Raw genomic sequence first — 22221 nt, forward strand, 5'->3', positions numbered from 1 at the left:
TGTCACAGACTGTAGCTTGCAAGATGTTTGTAAATTCTCATCCCCATTAGCATTTTCTTCTAAGGACAATTCTCCAGAACAGTGGTGCTTGGTAGCTTCAGTTTGGCAGGAAAGAAGCCTGTTGGGTGAAATCCTCCCACGACAATGCTAGGAGCATGGGCTTCCTCTCCATGTCCCCAACTTGGCCACAGGAAGCTGTCACACATCTCTAGTAACATCTGCAACTCTAGAAAACTGGGAGTGACTTATTTGTCTTTGAGCATTATTAATTTCTCAAACTGTCCTGCTCAGTTCTTTTAGGAATCATTATATCCGGGGAAGAAGGAATGCTCAGCCCGTCACTCTAGGAATCAATATCCAAAAGAGGGGATGCATCTGCTGGATCGTCAAATGATTGCCTTGCATGGGTGGGGAGTGAAGGAATTTCCTTACAGAACGTATTTCCCACATGCTGAGATACCTTTGAAGACAAAATAATTATAGTAATTAAGTCTGAATTCTTTTGATAACTAACCCTGCATTAACCGTGGGAGGTGGGGGCGGAAGGCTGAGGTAATTTCAGACAGAGAGCATTTATATAGATGGAGGAGGTCGCACTTCTGGTATGTGGGAAGCCTTGTTTGGTTTTTAGAGTGTTGTGATATTTACAGCTGTAAACTGGGAGTCTACTGGCTCCAAATTTCCATTTCTTCTCTGGTCCTGCTATAGTTCTTCTGCTCCTATGTCAATTTCATTCTAGGACCATCCCACATTTCCCCTCTGCTACACCTCCACCAAAACCAACCAGCTCTTCTTCTGGATTAGGCCAAAATTCTTCAAATCATGTTAGCACATTACCGGTCACTAGTGAACCACAAATGGGGCAGCTGTGGGAGTTGGTACCTTGATGTACCTACACTGGGGTTCCATCACCCCAACTTCAATAAATTTGGCCCTGGATGGAAACCAGGCCACATCTGAATGATTCAAACTCCAAAGCTCCTGTGCTCTGCATATAAAATCCTGCTTCCAAATCCGGCTTCTTCCTTTGCATGCTCAGCTCAGACCCATCCTCTAGGATTCTATCCTGGCAGCAGGGTGGTTCTTTACTCTTGATCATGTCCAAGATCATGGGGATTGCCCTCAATTTCCATTTTGGGTACCTAGACCTTATTATCTTAGTCAATGGCAAACTTTTGCTTGTTTACTCTCTGAATCCCTAGGTGTTAACCAGGGACTTCCAACTCTGCTACTTTGGTTCCCAGTCACAAGGACTTCATACTGTCTCTTTGATTGACAACTGCTACTGATGGGGGCTTCCCCAGTCAGCAGATGGTACCTGGGATCTAACACTCTGCTGGCTTTCAGGGAGGAAAAGCTATCACTTGGGAACCCAGAAAGGAACAACAGCAAATCAAAGTCCAGCAGAACTGACCCCTAAACTGTCTGTAAGTATGTCAAGAGAGATACTGTTCTTGCTAAACGAAAAGAAGTCACTGAAAAATAGTTCCACCCTGTATCAGTGTTAGTTCTTAGTTCCGACAAAAAGGATCCTGTTCTGGTAGATGTTGTGTTGATACTGGGAGAGCAGGGTAAACTTTCTGTCTTATTTTTACAACTTCACTACTTCTAAAATTATCCTATAATGAAAAGTTAAAAGAAACAAGCAAACACAAAGCCCACAACAGAATCCTGGCAAAACATTAGGTGTTGAGGTGTTCACAGCAGAAGCCCTTTCTTTCTCTTTTATTTTGAGGCTGGACTTAAACTCATTGCCTTTTTTGCCTCGGTGTCCTAAATCCTGGAAAAACAGCTGGGTGCTACTGTGCTCTGCTGAATAGCTTCCAGCCCGGAGAGATGGCTCGGGGGCTTAGAGCACTCGTTACTCTCCTAGAGGACCCGAGTTCAATCCTCAGACCTACAAGGCAACTCACAAGTGTCTGTAACTCCAGTTCCAGGAGATGTGGTGCTCTGCTCTGGTTGCCATGGGCACTAGGCACATACAGGATGCCACGTGTAGAAATAGTACCTATTCCCATAGAATTAAAGATAAAGAATTTCCATATCCTAAAAATTTTAGGCAAACAAAAATGATAGTGGCAGGATATTCTTTCTTTTAAAAGTTGGGGGGTTGTGTTTATATGTGTACATGTTCATGTGTGTGTGTATGTGTTCATGTTCATGTGTGTGTGCTTATGTATATATGTTCATGTATATGAGGGGATGCATGTGAAGGCCAGAGGTCCACAATGTCTTCCTCGGTTGCTTTCTGCCTTATATTTCAGTGAAAGGCTCCCACTGAAGCAGTGGTGGGTTTGGGAAGTCCAGGTGGCCAGTGTGCTTCTGGGGCCCTCTGCCTTCTGCCACCCTAGGATTGCAGGTACATGCCACCGTGCCCAGTGATTTTGTTTTCTGCCACACTAGGATTGCAGGTACATGCCATCGTGCCCAGTGTTTTTGTTTTTCCCATGAGTGCTAAGCATTTAAACTCTGTTCTTCATGCTCATGTAGTGACGCTTTACCAACCAAGCCATCTCTCTGGCCCTGAAAGGACATTCTGAAGTTCTAGTTCCTGATGTAAATATTTCTGGCAAACACAGGCAGGCCTGCATAAATTTAGCTGCACACTAATTGCTGCCTTTTTGTTTCATTTGAGACAGTCCACTCTTTAAAACAGAAACTGATCTATTAGAAAAGCTTGTATGCTCTGAGCTCACAAAAGAGTAAAGTTTCCTTCTCTCATGAAACATGCATTCTAAAGGGGACAGAGGGAAATAACAATTAAAACTGTATATGACCAATAGATCTGTTTATGATGGGGCAAAAGTGTATGAGAAAAAACAAGCAGAGAGAAACATCAGCAGTCTGGGAGGGTGGGGTGCGGCTTTAAATAAGGTGGGTACAGCAATCTCAGTGAGGAGGTGCAATTGAGCAAAGATGAAGGTAAGAACTAAGCTTGCTAGCTCTCGACTATAGTCCAGCACCAGGAAGGATGAGGCAGGAGATTTTCTGTGACTTTGATCCTGTCCTGGGATATAGAGTGAGATCCTGTCTCAGAACAAAGCAGAATCAAAAACTAACAACAACAAAATAAATAAGAAAGGAAAATCAAACAAGCAAAACCTTCCAAAAGATGAGGGGACCAAGAATGAGGATATTAGGCTGGGACTTTCCAGAGATGATGAGTGCCCTAGTAGAGAATATGTCTGAAGGGGTTCAAGGAGCCCCAGCAGCAAGTGAGCAGGTGTCTGGAGGTGCTACTGGTGGGCGGGAAGGAAGTGCTGGGCTGCTAAACAGAGTGTGAATGCTAGACTTTCCCCTGGACTCTAAAGAAACTGGGGAGCTCAATGTCCTTTAATTATGGCTAGAAACCGATTATGAGTGAGTACATCCCATGGTCATATTTTTGGGTCTGGGTTACCTCACTCAGAATAGTGTTTTCTATTTCCATCCATTTGCCTGCAAAATTCAAGATGTCATTGTTTTTTTTTTCTCATGGTTTATTTTTTTTATATTTAAAAATTTCCATCTCCTTCCCTCCTCCTCCCCCCTCCCTCCCCTCCTCCTCCCCCTTCCCTCCCCTCCTTCTCCCCCTTCCCTCCCCTCCCCTCCACCCATACCTCCCCTCCCTCCCTCTCCAGGCCAAGGAGTCATCAGGGTTCCCCACTCTATGCTAAGACCAAGGTCCTCCCAACTCCCCCCAGGTCCAGGAAGGTGATCGACCAAGCTGAGAAGGCTCCCACAGAGCCCGTCCATGCAGAAGAATCAGAGCCCAGAGCCATTGTCCTTTGCTTCTCAGTCAGCCCCTGCTGTTGGCCACATTCAGAGAGACGGGTTTGGTCGCATGATCCATCAGTCCCATTCCAACTGGAGTTGGTGATCTCCCATTAGTTCTGTCCCACCGTCTCCATGAGAGAACGCACCCCTCTCGTTCCTGACTTTCTCCCTCATGTTCTCGCTCCTTCTGCTCCTCATCAGGACCTTGGGAGCTCAGTCCAGTGCTCCAATGTGGGGCTCAGTCACCTTCCCCATCTGTCGCCTGATGGAGGTTCCCTCACGGTCCTGACTTTCTCATGTTCTCTCTCCTTCTGCTCCTCATCAGGACCTTGGGAGCTCATTCCGGTGCTCCAATGTGGGGCTCTGTCATTTTCTTCATCTATCGTCAGGTGGAGGTTCTATGGTGATATGCAAGAAATTCATCAGTATGGCTATAGGAACTGGCCTTTTCAGGCTCCCTCTCCTCAGCTGCCCAAGGAACTAACTGGGGGCGTCTCCCTGGAAACCTGGGAACCCCTCTAGGGTCAAGTCTCTTGACAACCCTCAGGTAGCTCCTTAAATTAAGATATATGCTTCCCTGCTCCCATATCCACCCTTCCTATATCCCAAGCACCCCATTCCTCCGAGCTCCCCCCGTTCTCCCCTTCACACTTTTCTCTCCCCATCTTCCCTTGGCCCAGTCTTGCCCAACCCTCAAGTTCCCAATTTTGCCTGGCGATCGTGTCTACTTCCAATATCCAGGAGGATTACTATATCTTCTTTTGGGAGTTCACCTTCTTATTATCTTCTCAAGGATCCCAAATTTATAGGCTCAATGTTCTTTAATTATGGCTAGAAACCGATTATGAGTGAGTACATCCCATGTTCATCTTTTTGGGTCTGGGTTACCTCACTCAGAATAGTGTTTTCTATTTCCATCCATTTGCCTGCAAAATTCAAGATGTCATTGTTTTTTACCGCTGAGTAGTATTCTAGCATGTATATATTCCACAGTTTCTTCATCCATTCTTCCACTGAAGGGCATCTAGGTTGTTTCCAGGATCTGGCTATTACAAATAATGCTGCTATGAACATAGATGAGCATATGCTTTTGTTGTATGATTGGGCATCTCTTGGGTAGATTCCCAATAGTGGAATTGCTGGGTCCTGGGGTAGGTTGATCCCGAATTTCCTGAGAAACCGCCACACTGCTTTCCAAAGTGGTTGCACAAGTTTGCATTCCCACCAGCAATGGATGAGTGTACCTCTTACCCCACAACCTCTCCAGCAAAGGTTATTATTGGTGTTTTGGATTTTAGCCAATCTGACAGGTGTAAGATGATATCTCAAAGTTGTTTTGATTTGCATTTCCCTGATAGCTAGGGAGGTTGAACATGACCTTAAGTGTCTTTTGGCCATTCGAAGTTCTTCTGTTGAGAATTCTCTGTTCAGTTCAGTGCCCCATTTTTTAATTGGGTTAATTGGCATTTTACCGTCTAGTCTCTTGAGTTCCTTATATATTTTAGAGATCAGACCTTTGTCAGTTGCAGGGTTGGTGAAGATCTTTTCCCAGTCAGTAGGCTGCCTTTGTGTCTTAGTGACAATGTCCTTTGCTTTACAGAAGCTGCTCAACTTCAGGAGGTCCCATTTATTCAATGTTGCCCTTAATGTCTGTGCAGCTGGGGTTATGCGCAGGAAACGGTTCCCTGTGCCCATTTGTTGTAGAGTACTTCCCACTTTCTCCTCTATCAAGCTCAATGTGTTCAGATTAATATTGAGGTCTTTAATCCATTTGGACTTGAGTTTTGTGCATGGTGATAGATATGGATCTACTTTCATTCTTCTACAGGTTGACATCCAGTTATGCCAGCACCATTTGTTGAAGATGCCCTCTTTCTTCCATTGTGTACTTTTGGCTCCTTTATCAAAAATCAGGTGTTCGTAGGTTTGTGGTTTAAGATCCGGGTCTTCTATACGATTCCATTGGTCAACTTCTCTGTTTTTATGCCAATACCAAGCTGTTTTCAATACTGTAGCTTTGTAATAGAGTTTGAAGTCATTGTTTTTTACCGCTGAGTAGTATTCTAGCATGTATATATTCCACAGTTTCTTCATCCATTCTTCCACTGAAGGGCATCTAGGTTGTTTCCAGGATCTGGCTATTACAAATAATGCTGCTATGAACATAGATGAGCATATGCTTTTGTTGTATGATTGGGCATCTCTTGGGTAGATTCCCAATAGTGGAATTGCTGGGTCCTGGGGTAGGTTGATCCTGAATTTCCTGAGAAACCGCCACACTGCTTTCCAAAGTGGTTGCACAAGTGTGCATTCCCACCAGCAATGGATGAGTGTACCCCTTACCTTGAGAAGATAATAAGAAGGTGAACTCCCAAAAAAAGATATAGTAATCCTCCTGGATATTGGAAGTAGACACGATCGCCAGGAAAAATTGGGAACTTGAGGGCTGGGCGAGACTGGGCCAAGGGAAGATGGGGAGAGAAAAGTGTGAAGGGGAGAATGGGGGGAGCTCGGAGGAATGGGGTGCTTGGGATATAGGAAGGGTGGATATGGGAGCAGGGAAGCATATATCTTAATTTAAGGAGCTACCTGAGGGTTGTCAAGAGACTTGACCCTAGAGGGGTTCCCAGGTTTCCAGGGAGACGCCCCCAGTTAGTTCCTTGGGCAGCTGAGGAGAGGGAGCCTGAAAAGGCCAGTTCCTATAGCCATACTGATGAATTTCTTGCATATCACCATAGAACCTCCACCTGACGATAGATGAAGAAAATGACAGAGCCCCACATTGGAGCACCGGAATGAGCTCCCAAGGTCCTGATGAGGAGCAGAAGGAGAGAGAACATGAGAAAGAAAGTCAGGACCGTGAGGGAACCTCCAGCTGGCGACGGATGGGGAAGGTGACTGAGCCCCACATTGGAGCACTGGATTGAGCTCCCAAGGTCCTGATGAGGAGCAGAAGGAGCGAGAACATGAGGGAGAAAGTCAGGAACGTGAGGGGTGCGTTCACTCATAGAGACGGTGGGACAGAACTAATGGGAGATCACCAATTCCAGTTGGAATGGGACTGATGGATCATGCGACCAAACCCGTCTCTCTGAATGTGGCCAACAGCGGGGGCTGACTGAGAAGCAAAGGACAATGGCGCTGGGCTCTGATTCTTCTGCATGGATGGGCTCTGTGGGAGCCTTCTCAGCTTGGTCGATCACCTTCCTGGACCTGGGGGGAGTTGGGAGGACCTTGGTCTTAGCATAGAGTGGGGAACCCTGATGGCTCCTTGGCCTTGAGAGGGAGGGAGGGGAGGTATGGGTGGAGGGGAGGGGAGGGAAGGGGGAGAAGGAGGGGAGGGAAGGGGGAGGAGGAGGGGATGGAAATTTTTAAATATAAAAAAATTAAACCATGAGAGAGAGAGAGAAAAAAAGAAACTGGGGAGCTACCACAGGGTGTGCAGCGGAAGAGTGGCATGGTTTGCTTTAGGTATAAAGAGTCAACTTTCATGGCACGTGAGTAACTCTGGCTTGGGAAGAGCAGAAGCAGGGAGAAGAACCAGAGGAACTTGGTTGTGAAGTCATCACTGACAGCTGATGGTACTGGCAACTCTCAAGAGCCAATTATTACCTTTTTATTCTTTTCTAGGAAGTTTGCAAGCTAGTTTTTAAAAACATGTCATCATTAAAACTTAAATAAGCTTAAAATTAATTATCTGACAAATGGAAGTAGTAAATATTTAGAACTCATTGCTGCTGTGGAATAATCCTCCTGTGATCTGTAAAGATTTGCCACTCCAATTGCTATATTAAAACGCTGATTGGGCAGTAACCAGGCAGGAAGTATAGGCAGGACAGCCAAACTAAGGATGATGGGAAGGAGAAGGGCAGAGTCAGGAGTCACCAGCCAGACACAGAGGGAGCAGGAGATGAATGCACCATGCTAATAAAGGCAGCAACAAGTGACAGAGTGTAAATAAGGAAAGTGGATTAACTTAAAATGTAAGAGCTAGTTGGTAATAAGCCTGAGTTTATTGGTCCAGCTTTTATAATTTATTAATTTAATTTATAATTTATTAATTTAAGCTTCCAACTCAATTATTTGCAGGGTATGTAGAAACAGGCTGTCAGGAGAAAAATATCCATTTGCACATTGCTACTTGATTTAAACCTAACTTATCTATAATTACTGTTTATTGCTATCTATGTTCTTAGGGATATTTACACCTGAGATACAACGTGCCTGTTACATATGGTGTACTCAGAAATGAGGTGTTGCAATGTGTCTCTTCCCAGTTCTGTATCCACCGACAATTATGAATTTGTCAGTCTGTAGGGGTCATTGACACTATGAAAGTTACAGGTCAGGCCTGTTTCTCTTCATAAAGAGACAGAACTGCTAACTGCTTACCAGCACACAGCCGCATACCGCCTCCCTGCCACATCTAGAAGTGTGTACTACCCTTCCACATTAAGCTCACCTCACTTCAATCACATCCTCAGTTACAGAGGGGGAAAGGCTAAAGAGGAGATTAAATAAGTATTCTACATATTAATATGACAACACCATAATGTGACCCATTTCTCCTGGGCTTTTATGATTGCTGTGTACTATTGTATGCAGTTGCCATACCTGAGACTGAATTTTTAGTGCTGGTCCTAGTTTCAGCCCCATGGTGCCTCGAAGATGCTGCTCAGTGAGAAGGGGCAGTGTTTCTCCATCAATTGCGTGATCCTTAAATACCTGAAGAAACCCAAAAATCATTAGCCTGGTTGCCGAGTCTTGAAGTAAAGCCAGTGTCTACTACACAGAGGGTTTGGTGTTGGAGTATGTGCATACAGAAGGCCGCTTGGAGGTGGCACAGAGCCATATAAACCTCTCTTTGTTGCTGGTTTGTCTGTGCTCCAGTGCCATGATGTCTTTAATAATATCTGGAATGCTCAATAGTTCCGTTTGTGGGACTCACTTCAACCTGGGGTAATTATCTGAGGGCAGTATCTGCGTCTCATTTACTGTGCAACCCTGATGCAGCGCGGTGAATGTTGTCCCAGGGAAATCAGCAAATGGGAACATGGTTGGCATAAAGGGATGGGGAAAGAGGCATCACAGACAAGATGGCCCCTCATGCAGCCAGATGCAGTGCCTTTGTCTTCTGTGCCAAGTGTATGGTGGACAAAGGGAAGGAGAGCCTGGGGAAGAGCTGTCCACCAGGGCTTCCTAGCAGATCCTGCTCTGACTCTAGCCAATGCACCACACCCTCCTCCTGGAAGCTAGGAGCCTGCTGAAGAAGGGTAGATATCCAGGCAGGTAAGGAAGTGGATGTGAAGAAGTGTGCCTGTCTGTAGTGGTTTAACTTCCTAATGTCCAGCTTCTCCCTGTCTCAGAAACCTGCCGTGCTCACTCCTGAGCTTCCTCTTTAAATCTCCCCTCTCCTCAGACATCAGAAGGTTCCCCTTCATTTTCAGACAACCTTCTAATTTATAAAGAAGAGGAAAAGAAAATGGTAGGTAGAATTTCCTGTAAACTTGAACAATAGACCTGAAGTCTTCCTACCTCTCTGTTTAATCTAAGAGTTTGCTGAAGCTCCTTCTCTTGCCCCCACCCCACCCCGTGGTAGGGGCCCATAGTGGGATTTCTTCTGTAGGGACTTACAGGGGATCCCTTCTGTAGGGGCTCACAGCAGGATCCCTTCTGCAGTCTCCCTCCTCTCCTCTTTGCTGTTGCATTAACACATAAGAGGGCTGCCATAGCACTCCAGGCTGATGGGAATGACAATACACACTCCACCTCCACACCTGCCTTCCTCTCCTCCCCAACAGCCCCACTGATCAGATGCAGCCTGATACTCTTGTATTCATGTCACCTCCTGGCCATTCTTCATCTCAAGAGATTCTGCTCCTCATCTTTCCCTTAATCCTGTCTCCTTGGTTCTCCAGGTGCCTGTGCTACACCAAACACATGATCCTCTTCTAGTTGCTTAAATTGGTTACATTTCTGGCCACATTCGGCAAGACCAGCCCTCTGTGGTTGTGACAGACTTAGGTACTGATAACTTCTGAATGGCTTGGTTTGTTTATTTTTACTGTTGTTTTGAGATAGGGTCTCATAAAGCCCAGTCAGGCCCCAAAACTGGCTATGCAGTCAAGGATGACCTTGGCATTTTGATCTTCTTTCTTCTACTTTCCCAGCGCTGGGGTTACAGGTTTGTACTACCATGCAGGAGTTTATGGGGTACTGGGGATTGAACACGGAGCTTTGACATGCTAGACATGGGGTATCATTCTTATTAGTGCAGATTGGGCCAAATCTACAATATAAATGTACACTTTTTCTTACCAATTTCAGATATTTTTAGAGACAAATATTTTATATGCCAGAACTAGATATTTACTTAAAATAAACTGTTACAGTGTTTCCTGGCCATCCCTAAACAGTTAAGTCACAAATCATTTTATCTCCTTATTTAATTTATTACTTTTGGTTTATGATTAAAATTTCTTTCTTAGAGAATATAACAAACAACAACAAACTACAATAAAACCTCTAGATGAAAAGTCCGATAAACCTCTCTGTAGACGCAATACTCCAAATCAGACCAAATCAACCAAAATTAGAAAAAGCCCAGGTTTAATGGACACCATCATTCCCAGGTGGCCTTCCAGCACCAGAGAGAGAAACATGTTTGTTCTGGGGAGGGGGAACAGTTTAAATAAATGTGGGAGTGGTCTTGAGCATCACTGGGGAGGGGTCACCATTTGATGGGCTTTCTTGAGGTGGAGTCTGGACTGAGACAACTCTCAGGGAACAGGGCTTGTGATTGGAACTTCCACCCAAACGTTCCAGACTCTTTGGATATATGGATGCCAGGGACTGAGGCGATGCTTCCACCCCAACAGTAACCAGTAGCATAGCACTGACAAAGTATGTATGATGTAAAGACTGAGCTCCTTTTGTGGCTTTATTTCTCTAGAGGTTTGGTTGTTTGTTTCAGGTGAGGGGGAGGTACCACTGTGTAGCTGAGGCTGGCTTTGAACACACAGTCCTTTTGCCTCGGCTTCCCAGTGAAGAGATTCCAGGTGTACGCCACCACACCTGACCCCAGACATCTTCTAAAGATTCCATTTGCACAAGGCTGGCAAGGTGGATGAGCATCCAGAAAAGGGTGCTGGGCGGAGAGCAGACCAGTCCCGGGCAGTTAAACAAAAGCTTTCAAAGGATGGGGCTGTGAATCAAAGCCAAGGAGGCACCTTTGGCAAAGGTTCCTGTGAGAACTGTGTGGGAAACAGTCCTTTGGGGCTGTGTACCCAGAATGCACTAGCATCTCCTCATTTCTCAGAGAGTAGCAGTGGGTGCTTAGCAGGGCAGCTGGCCTTCCATAGTTGATGTCACATGCAGTAGCTCAAAGGGAGAAAACTTCAAAATGTGGTCATCCTAGATACATTTGAGAAACTTCTAGAAACGAGTGGTAGACTTTCTTGGGCTACTGATACCCACTTGGACACAATGAGCCAGCCAAGTTTGAGGTGTTGATGTTTGTATGACTTCTGTCTGCCCACAAGGGCACAACTTACACCAAGCATCACCTACCGGTAATACTGTTGTAGGAGCAAGACTGTTTCTTTGTTGCTCGTTTGTTGAGGCAAGTCCCCACTGTGCAGCACAAGATGGCCTCAAATTCTCAATCTTCTTGGCTCAGCCTTTCAAGGGCTGAGATTCCAGATGTATGCCATTATTCCTGGTTTCTTGTGTGTGTGTTTGTGCTCATGTGTGTGCACACACATAAAGGTCTAAAGATAACTTGAATGTAATTCCTCAGATATCATCCACGTTGTTATTTGAGACAGGGTTTCCCATTCACTGCTAACTTGACAAGCAGACTAGTCTGGTTGGCCGGCAAGCCCCAAGGATCCATTGTCTTCACCCTAAGCCCCAGTGCTGAGGTTACAAGCAGGCACCAGAATGTCTGACTTTGGCATGTGTGTATATGTACATATTCATGTGTGTGAACGTAATGTGCACACCATGCAATGCATGTGTAGAGGTCAGAGACAACATCAGGTGTTGGTACTATGCTCCTACCATACTTGAGATAGTCTTTTTGTTTGGTGATGCCTAGGCCAGGGTCTCTGACACACGTGATTTTGGGGATTCTCATGTCTCTACCTCCTATCTCTTCTTAGGCACACTGGATTATAGTTGTGCATGACCACATCTGGTTATAAGTGTTCTGGAGCTAAGAACTCCGGTCCTTACACTGTTACAGTAAGCTTTTTCTATGCTGAGCCCTCCCGTTGTGTGTGTGTCTGTGTGTGTATGTGTGTCTATGTATGTATGTGCTTGTGTATCTTGTGTATGTGTGTGTTCTGGGGACTGAAAATTCACGTCCTTTTGCTTGCATGACAGTCTACTGACTGAGTTGTCTCCTCAGCCCCTTTTGTCTTTTTTTTAGGACAAAGTACATATTTCCGTTATTTAGGCACTATAGTAAATATTTCTCATTCTTTCTGGATATTTAGTCTCCGAGTCACCTTCTCATGAGTCTAGACAGGGTAGAAAATTAAGCTAAATAGTTGCTTCCCAGAGCTTCTCCAGTACCTGTGTCTACTAGTCATAGCCATCTCTCCAATGAGAAATGGTGTAAAAAAACGGGGGTTTTAGCAGGAATTTTCCCCTTCCAGGGGAAAAAGGAAGTTTGACAAAACTCATTGTGCATTAAATAGTTTCAAGTTTTCATAGTTTTGCAAAAATACGGAGTTACCTGGGCATAGTCTGAACACCCTGGCAGGCTTCTGATGAAGTCATGGACGTCATCTACGGTCCACTTCTGAATATTAGCCGAGGAACAGGCTTTGCTGAGTGCACCCAGTGCCTGTGCTCCTGTAACGTGAGAAAAAGTCGTATGTGGTGTGAAGCTTCCGCTCAGGAGGAGACACTTAAAACACAGGATTGTGGTTCACTGTACGAACTCACTAACGTCTGTCACCACAGGTGTTCCATTTTTATTGGACGATTTTGAACTTCCTAAAGATGTTCAGACACATTGACAGGTGGTTTATTGCCCTCTCTTAAGGTCTCTTCAGTGACGTCACTCTAGGTGAACAGACAAGGGGCTGATTTGCTCTGTGGTCTCTGAGGTGCTGACAGAAAGGCCTGGTGAGCTTCATCTTCCATATTAGTGCTGCAATATCCATGTTAGGTGGTCTCCTGTGCCCATCATGGTCTGAACCCAAATGAAGAACTTCACAGTGAAGTGGTCGGTGTGGCAGCTGTACCTGTGCCCTAGTTCACATTAACTGTCAAGTTGACACAACCTAAGATCAGCTAAGGGAGTCTCAATGGAAGCATTGCCTAGAACAGGTTGTGGGTGTGTGTGTGGGTGTGTGTGTGTGTGTGTGGGTGTGTGTGGGGGTGTGTGTGTGGGGGTGTGTGTGGGTTGGTTGTGTGTTGGTGTTCCCTAGGGGAATTGTCTTAATTGTTCCCTGATGTAGGAGGGTTCAGCCCACTGTGGGCATTACCAACCCCAAGGCAGGTGGTCTTGAACCAGATAAGAAAAGCTATCTCATATTGTGAACTTTTCTGCTAGACTGCACACCACATTTGTCATGGTGCCTGCCACATTTCTTCTCTGGGAAATGAATTCCTTCCTTGGAGGGAACGCTGTGTGGAATAGCAAGCAGGCCACCTTCAAGTTCTTCTCTTGAGTTCTTACTTTGACTTTGCTGGGTGGTGGCCTGTGACCAAAAACTGTAACCTGAATAGATTCCTTCCTAAAGTCACTTTTGGTCACGCTGTTTTATCACGGCAACAGACAGGAAGACAGAACCATCAGAGACATGCCAGACCTCTGTGTTTTCATTTTCTTTCCAAATAAGGTCTAGAGAGCTATCCAATGTGAGATTTTCTCTGTACTGCAATGATATTTTCAAAACTGATCATTCATGCTTTTGTCAGTTTTTCTACACTTGGATACAGGAGAGATAGAATTTATACTTTAAAACAAAAGCCCTTGGGCCTGGAGAGACGGTTCAGTGGTTAGGAGCACTGACTGCTCTTCCAGAGGACCAGGGTTCAATTCCCAGCACCCATATAGCAGCTCACTGTCTGCTGCTGCAACTCCAGTTCCAGGAGATCTGACACCTTCAGAGACAAACATGCAGGCAAAACATCAGTGAAAAATATGAAGAAAAATAAATAAATATTAAAAAATAAATATAAAAAACATAAAGAAAAATAAATTAGTAAAAAGCAAAGCAAAACCCCCAAATCCACAACAAAATAGACCTCTAGTTCATGTTAAAAAATTAACAATTAAATTTTGTTTTGTTTTGTTTTTAGAGACATGGTTTCTTCGTAACTTTGGAGCCCGTTCTGGAACTAGCTCTTGTAGACCAGGCTCGCCTTGAACTCACAGAGATCCACCTGTCTCTGCCTCCCAAGTGCTGGGATTAAAGGCATTAGCCACCACCATCTGAGTAAATTAAAATTTTAATTAAAAGTCTCCCTAGTTTCCTATATTTATTTTCTTAATCTGTGTAAAGTGGTTATTATACAGCAATATCAAGACTAGTGTTTCTAATATGACTTATGAGAAGTGACCAAATAAAATGACTTCAAGACGGCATTTAAAACAGATTAAGAAAATAGAGGCGGAAGGACCTGGAGAGATGGCTCAGCAGTTAAGAGCACTGGCTGCTCTTCCAGCAGGCCTGGGTTTGGACCCCAGGCAGCTCACAACCTCCTGTAGCTCTAGTTCCAGAGGATCCAGTGCTCTCTTCCCAGTCTCTGCAAGTACTGCACACACATGGTGCCCTATACACATGCAGGCAAAAGACCCATGCACATGAAATAAAAATAAATACCTCTTTTTTAAAAAAAATGAAGGTGAGAGAGATAGACAGAGGGTTTGAAAATGAAAATGAAGTCCAAAATACGAAGCATGGCTGTCACAGTTTCCTCCGCAATGGGAAGCCCTGGTCACCTGGAGCTGCTGAGGACCTGCCCTTGATCCCAGACACCTACCTGGCAGAGGCAATATGGAAATCTGCAGACCAAGCCCATTCTTTTCATCACGGCCTTCACAGACCTTCTCCGAGGGCTTTTCCTTCCCACCATCCTGAGCCTTGGCTTCTGGGGAAGAGGGTTTTGTCTGACGTGGCTGTGGCTCTATGCAGGGGTTGGCGAGGCCCCAGGTTGGCTTGTCATCAGTTTCCTTTGACTTCTGACTGTTGTCTACTTCAATTTCTGGGTCTTTGCTATCCTCTTCCTCTTCATAGGGAACCACAGGCATCTGACCTGAGTCCTTTTCTTCTGCTTGATTTTTGAAACTCTCAGTTTTGCTCTCTAGACATTTCTGATAAACTGAGCCTCTCCTGAGTCGGTACTTCTGGCCCCAGCATTCTGTAAAGTGTGGTCTATTATTTCCCAGTAGGATAGGGTTTCCCTGAAGGTGTCTGGAGGTGCTTCTGTGTAAATGCGGATAACTGGCAGGTACTGTGCCCCTGCCTTGGAAGCCTGCAGGACCACACAGGCAACTTGATCCATAAAAAAGGGGTATCCCTAGACCAGCCAGTCCCTTGGGATTAACTCTTTCCATCCTCCTTTGCTGGTGAAGAGAATACATTTCCATTTCTGCCCTAAAAACAGAATGATATAGTTTACATGACTCCAGACAATCATTAGAAATTTAATAGTTTTAAAAATTTCTTTATTTATTCATTTATTATTTATTTGGAGCGTGGAGAGGTGGGTACATGCATGCCATCGTGTCTGTGTGGAGGTCAGAGGTTAATGGTGATGGGGTTGGATCTCTCCTTCCATTATGTGTATGCTGGGGATCAAACTCAGATTGGCAGGCTTGGCAGCAACCACCTTGATTTGCGGAGCCATCCTGGGGCCCAAGAAATGTAATTTTAGGAGGCCCTTGCCTTCCCTAAGCTGGTCTCTATGCTTATAGTGTTTGTCTGAACCTGTTTGATGGAGGCAGGAGGAGCATGGGCTTTGGGAGGAGGCCTGAAATAGGAGGGGTCGGGCGACTGTCATAGTGCACACTTGAGGCTCTGCTGTGGGCCTTACCTGTTGTGCACAGAGCCTTAGCGGGTGAGGGGATGATGGAGCACCAGTAGTTTCTTGTCAGACACTAAACTTCATCGAGGTGTCTAATTCCACAGCATACTGATAGTTAGTGGTACTCAAGCAGCTGGTGCTTGTCTTGGGTCTAGATCACTGCACACGGATGGGCAGACAAGGAAGGGAGCCTGCTTCTGCTCACTCCACTTTGCCCATTGGTCTGTGACCACCGGGACCTTCCCCTCTCCCTGAGTCCAAACTCTGTTAATTATGGGTGTACTTTATTTGTTGCTGGCCATGACAGAAGACCATTGTTAGGTTGACATGAGATGTCCTGGGTCCTGATGACATCATCTGAAGAGCAATTCACTCCTGTCTTCAGCCAGAACGGAAACCATTTAAGACAGAAATGCCATGGGGATTCAGAGGAGTCACAGCCAGGATTTTGTATTTTGGGCCAATGGAAAGCTATTGAATATGCAGATCCATCCACTCTTAGCTCTGCTGTGCCGAGTGGCACGGGTAGGTATGTGCATGTGGTGTGTGTGGTGTGTGCCTGAGCACGTGTGCACATGCATGCAGAGACTGTAGGAGGACCTCGGATGTCCTCCTGTCCTGTGTCCTCCTACCTGACTATCTTGTTCGAGGTAGGTCTTTTACTCAGATGGCAGCTTAGCAGGCTTTGGCTAGGCTGACAGGACAGCAAACCCCAGAAATCTTCTGTCGCTGATCCCTGCCTCTAGCCCTGGGATTAAAAGCACGTGTGGTCTCACCCAGCTTTGTACGCGGATGCCGAGGATCTGACCTCAAGTCCTCCTGTTTGTGCAGCAAGCATCCTCACTAAACTTTTTAATCCCCAGACCCCACTGTCTGCTTTTTAACCTTCTGTTTATTATTAGAAAGCTTGAATAATTTATTCTACAATGCACCTGAAGTACTTTCTGTAAATGATCAGTGCATGTGTATGTGTATAGAGGGCATGCATTTGTCATCATGCCTGTATGTACTTCTATTGTATTTATATGTATTGATAATTTATTTATTTTAATCATTTAACTTTAATTCATTTATTTTAATTTACTTAAGACAGCTCAGATGAACAGTCATGGGACTGAATAGAAGACAAATCAAACAATGTTATTCAGTTACCTGGCAGTATGATGTCTCTCAAACATCTCGTTCCTTGTGGCCACTGCCTTTGTGGGTTCAGGTGGTAAAATGCCCCAGCCTTGAGGGAGGCAGGGAGGGAGGGAGGGAGAGAGGGAGAGAACACCCCATCCCACAAACAAATTAGAGGCATGCACTTGAAAATAGTAAAATAATTCAAAACAGGATCTGCAGTTACCCCTTAGCTGGAATGGAATGTGGGAAATGGTATCGAAATCTTCTACTGGTTAGCTGGAACCTGATAGGTTTCTGCGTTTTCCTTGAACTGCCAGTCTCATGACTGGTGGCATTTTCCTGTCCAACTTCAAATGGGAGAAGATGGCTTATACCTCCTTGATGTTTCTTTCTTGTCTGTTTAATGGTGGACATTTCTAAGGTCCAATGTGATGCTTTGATAAATGCTTACATTGGAAGCATGGTTAGATCAAGATAATAACATATTCATCATCTCATATCATTATTATTTTATGGTATAGACTTTTGAAATCCATCAGCAATTTTTAACTATGTAACACGTTATTATATATTCTGAGTATTATACTGTATTAAGCATCTCCAGAATGAAATCAGAATAAAAGCTAAATTCTTACTATGACTTATAAGGCCATGTGCTATTTCATTAGTTTGGTTTGGTTTTGGGGTATTGAGAACCGAATCTGGTCCTCATGAGTGCTAGTCAGATGCTCTGCCATGGAGCTATGCTATCCCGGCATCACAAGTCATAAAATGCCCACAGCAGTTAAATCTCAGATCCCTCAGTTCCTCACTTGAAACATAAGAAAAACGGTAATGTTGCAAGTCTGCCCTCATTCGTGATTAAGTTGGTGCTTGGATGGGTTAAGCAACTCAGTCTTGCTCACATAGTGGTACCAGCACAAGCTCCATCTAGAAAGCAAGTGCATAAACTGCAAAGGCTTAATTGCTGCTCAGGTCTCCAGAGTTGAGCATCAACAGCCGCTTAAACAACCCACAGTTGTTCACAGGGCTCCACAGACTGGAGCCACACACTCATTGCTCATACCTGGGTAGATGTGACCCGACAGCGGGTTTAGCATATTTGCATTGGGAACAAAAGAGGATCCAGATTGGGAAGGAACACAAAACTGGCTTGTTCCAGCTGGAGCCACACTGGAAGACAAGACATCTCTAGGAGGGAAAACAGACATAAGCAGACTATGGCTGGAATTATACAAAGTTTCTATTATTTATTGTGATGATCTAAGTTCATTGTTAATAGAATTCAGAATCATCTAGAAAATTGAAGCACACTTCTTGACAGGCTCACTTGGGCATTTCAAGAGGGTTATTGAGGGCAGGATCTCGTGGGAGTCTGATGAAATCAAAGGAGAAAGTGGGCAGAAGGCAAGTGTCCTCTCTTTTGGGGCCCAGCATGTTGTGGATTATTCTGCTGTGGCAGACCTTCCCTGCTGTGGTAGACAGAATCTTCTAGAAGTATAGCCAAAATCAGGTGTAGTATTCACAGCCACACAAAAGTAACCAATTCACTTAGGTCCTGGGGTTTGTAAGAGTTGCTTGGGTCTAAAGTGCGAAGCCCCGAACTCTTGTGGTCACAGAGAAGCATGGTGAGGAAGAGTAGGAGGAAGAAGCACAGCAAGCAAGATAGCTCAGGGCTGTCTTGGGAAGAGACCCACTGCAGTCAATGCCATGGTTGGAGTACTCACAACGGGCATTATGCTCTGAGCACACAGTCTGCTCATATAATGCTCCCTTGGTAGTATTGGCCGTTTAGGATGAATGTTTGGCCACCCCGGGGGGGGGCAACTTATTTATTGTTCACCTTCTACAAACAAGGACAGATACTGGGTTTTATTTTATCTTCAGAATGCCAAAATATCACAAAGAAGGGAATCTAAAATATTGCCAGAATGTATAACCAAAATGCTGACAATTTCTATGCTATTGAAAGAAGGATTAGGTGACAAGCAATCCAGGTGTTACAGACTTAGGGTGGAGCCACCTTAATCTGATAGGATTGGTTCTCTTAGGGAGAGGAGCAGGACTCTGGAGGGCACCCTGCCTGCTGTGCACACGGAGGGCAGCCTTGTGAGGACATGGAACTTCAAAGGGAAAATAGAGTCTTAAATTTTGAAGGGAAGACCAGCAGAGAGCTGTGAGTCGTGGCACAGTTCACTGAGCTAACCCCAATGTTGTTTGGTCTAGTCTAGCATCTAATGCTAATGCTAGCATTGTCCCAAACTCTGATGCTAATTCATTTACTCTTCTGATTCTCTATTATATTGGAGAGAAATACCTGTCCACAATTGGGGGCCCAAATGGTGCAGGAAGCAGTGGGATCCTCTGATGTCCTGATGCTGTCAATAAAGGGTTCACAGGCATCATAGGGTTTGTCATCAGATCTCGTGACTCTGATGGAATTCGAAAAAGAAACAGGTACATTAACCAGTACCTACTGAAAATTATTTTCTTCTCTCTCTCTCTCTCTCTCTCTCTCTCTCTCTCTCTCTCTCTCTCTCTCTCTCCCTCCCTCCCTCCCTCCCTCCCTCCCTCCCTCTCTCTCTCTCTCTCTCTCTCTGTCTCTCTGTCTCTCTCTGTGTGTGTGTGTGTGTGCGCCCATCCAGACAAAGGTGGCGGCTGCTCCTCAAGATTTGCCCACTTTGTGCTTTGGGAACCTGGGGCTGGCCTGTAATCCCGAGGGACTTCCTGTCTTGGCTTTCCCAGCGCCGGGGTTACAATCGCACACCTGCTTTCGTTTGTTTGTTTTGCCTTTATGTGGGTTCTTGTCATTGAACTCTGGTCCCCATGCCTGTACTTTTGTGAATTCCTTGAGTTTTTCTTAAACACAAGGACAACCTCTTCACAGCACCTAAGAAGATGAACTGCACCAAACTTCAACTCTACAAAAATCCGCCAAAGGAAGTCACTGAAACTTTCTGTTTTATAAATGTGCCCTGGAGTTTGTTCCAGTCCACAAGGCAATGCCACACCACATCACAAGCAATCATAACATGGAACCAGCCCTGTAAGATTCCAGGGATACAGCTTCTTCTTTCAAGTTATTTACATCCTTCCTATTTCCAGAGTGGAAGTGTACAAGCCCTCCCGGATGTTTGGTCTTTGGGAAAATATTCCTATATAGTTGACTAGATTCAAATAGAAAATGGGGAGAGAGGTCCTCTTAATGACTGAAAAGACATCTGATTTGGGCGGGTATGGGCTGATTGCCTGAGATGGTTTAATCAGAACGAGGGAACAAATTCTATTCGCGTGTATATAAACACGTGTCTGCATATGTTACCTTCAGCAGCCTGTGGCCAGAGATGGATTGTTGTGAAAGGGGGGCTGGCTGCCTTATGCTCTCTTAACCGTTAGCATCCTTGGGATTATTTTAAATATTAAACAGTACTACTTAAACAGGTCATTCATTTTAGTTTCTCTTTCATTCTCAATCGTCATCTTAAACATCTGAGACCACAGGAGAAAATGGGGGGATTTTCCCAGCATGATTGAGGCACTGGGCTTAATCTTCATTGGGGCAAGAAAAAAGAAAAGTCAGAAATACTCTGATTTTCATGGAGAGATTCTTATTTCTTTTTCATTTTTTTCATTCTGTGTATCATTTGGTTGAATTTTTAAAATAGTTATAATTTATTTGTATGGTGTGAAAACTGAAAATGTAACAGCATTTAACTACGCTATTGTTTCTTTAATTTCTTTTTCTGATAGAAATCTGATCATATGGGAAATTCAAGTACCTGGGTCATCCAGCCCTAGCTTTGTCCGCTTGTGTTTTTCTGTGGTTGTTGAAAATATATTCTTCTCTCATACAATACATCTCAACCACATTTTCCCCTCCTTCCACTCCTCCCAGCTGGACCCAGCTCTCCTCGCCCCCAAGCCACTCCCCCTTCATTTCCCTAATTTTAAAGTTCTTTTTGATTGGTTATTTCCTCTGTATTTCTGTAATTGGCTCCCTAAAGTTTTCTGTGCACATGTGCACTGGAGTACGCATGTGCCCACACTCCACACACATGTCAGATACAAATAATAATAATAATAATAATAATAATAATAATAATAATAATAATAAATAACACACACAAGAAAACAAGCATTATCTTCTCTCAGGATGCTCCTCATGCCATGTAAATGCCTCAGCTTGTTAATTATATATTCATAATTCGTTGTCTAGGGCAATCTTCTGTGCACAAGAAGTGGAGTGGAGAACGCAGTGCTTCCGCTCACTCTGCTCCCTGCACACAAGCACAGCTGCCCTTCCATCACCATGCTGTTGGAGATGTGTATCTGCACCAATCAATGAACCGACCGAGTCCACGCTTTACATTGTCTTTCACTCTTGGTTTGTATGCTATGGGTTTTGGCAAAAGTATAATGGCATGTAACTATAGCTATGATATCTCACAGAACACTTGCACTGCCCCAAATCAAATGGTATTGTAAAGCAAACACAGCGAGAACACTTTCTAGGGGAAGTTCTGAGGGTGACCAGAACTTCTCTTTATCCCCCAGGTAGACACTGGAAAGTCCAAATACACATTTTCCCAAAACCACCACTTTGGGGGTTGCTAAGCTTTATGGTCAATCCATAAACTTTCTAATGTTAAGTTTTTTATTTTCGGGGTAACCTCTTTTATTTTGCACACATCTTAGCAGATTGTGAGCAGGCAGCTCAGCTACAGTGGCTGAAAGGCTCTTGAGTAACATCACCAAGCAGGTGGTATTCTTCAGAGGACAGCGTGCCTGGAAATCCCCATGCAGAGCGTGCCATGCTGAGGTCTGCAGTTGGGTGGATTTCCCTGACCCAGGGCCCTAATCCTGGATGGCCAGCACATTAGCAGGATGAAGATGCCTTAATCTCTGCCTTCAGACTCTTACCCTCCACAAACCCCTCCCAAGGCACACAGACGACTTAGCTAGTACTAATTCTTTCTCAGTTCATCAGGCAGCAGTAGTAAGACTTGCACTTTGGGAAATGGACCCTTGCAAATCAGCAGACTTTTACTGAATGTTTGCCCAGTGCACAGTTGCCAAGCACAGTTTGATTGTATTTGTTTTCGATTGGCTGAGCTGTAACTGTAATTGTTCATTAAACTCTGAGTTTTGAGCTGCCACATTCTGGATCTCTCTCTCTCTCTCTCTCTCTCTCTCTCTCTCTGTCTGTCTGTCTGTCTGTCTCTGTTTCTCTTTGTGTGTGTATGTGTGCAGATGTTGGATATTGTCTTTCTAGATTGTTCTTCAGCTTATTTTTTG

At 44.7% G+C, this 22221-nt stretch overlaps 1 protein-coding gene across 1 annotated transcript; it reads right to left on the reverse strand.

The window, feature by feature from the left end:
- Positions 1-343: 343 nt before the first annotated feature.
- Positions 344-19344, reverse strand: LOC119826904 (sterile alpha motif domain-containing protein 7-like). The gene is made up of 7 exons (XM_038348420.1): positions 19244-19344; positions 17993-18117; positions 16954-17032; positions 14758-15371; positions 12497-12615; positions 8371-8481; positions 344-460 (listed from the first exon to the last, which is right to left on the reverse strand). Exons 1-7 carry the CDS (start codon positions 19342-19344, stop codon positions 344-346), a joined length of 1266 nt encoding a protein of 421 aa, XP_038204348.1.
- Between the last annotated feature and the right edge of the window lie 2877 nt (positions 19345-22221).

This window comes from Arvicola amphibius, chromosome 11 (assembly GCF_903992535.2).
Source record: "Arvicola amphibius chromosome 11, mArvAmp1.2, whole genome shotgun sequence".
Taxonomy (NCBI): Eukaryota; Metazoa; Chordata; class Mammalia; order Rodentia; family Cricetidae; genus Arvicola; species Arvicola amphibius.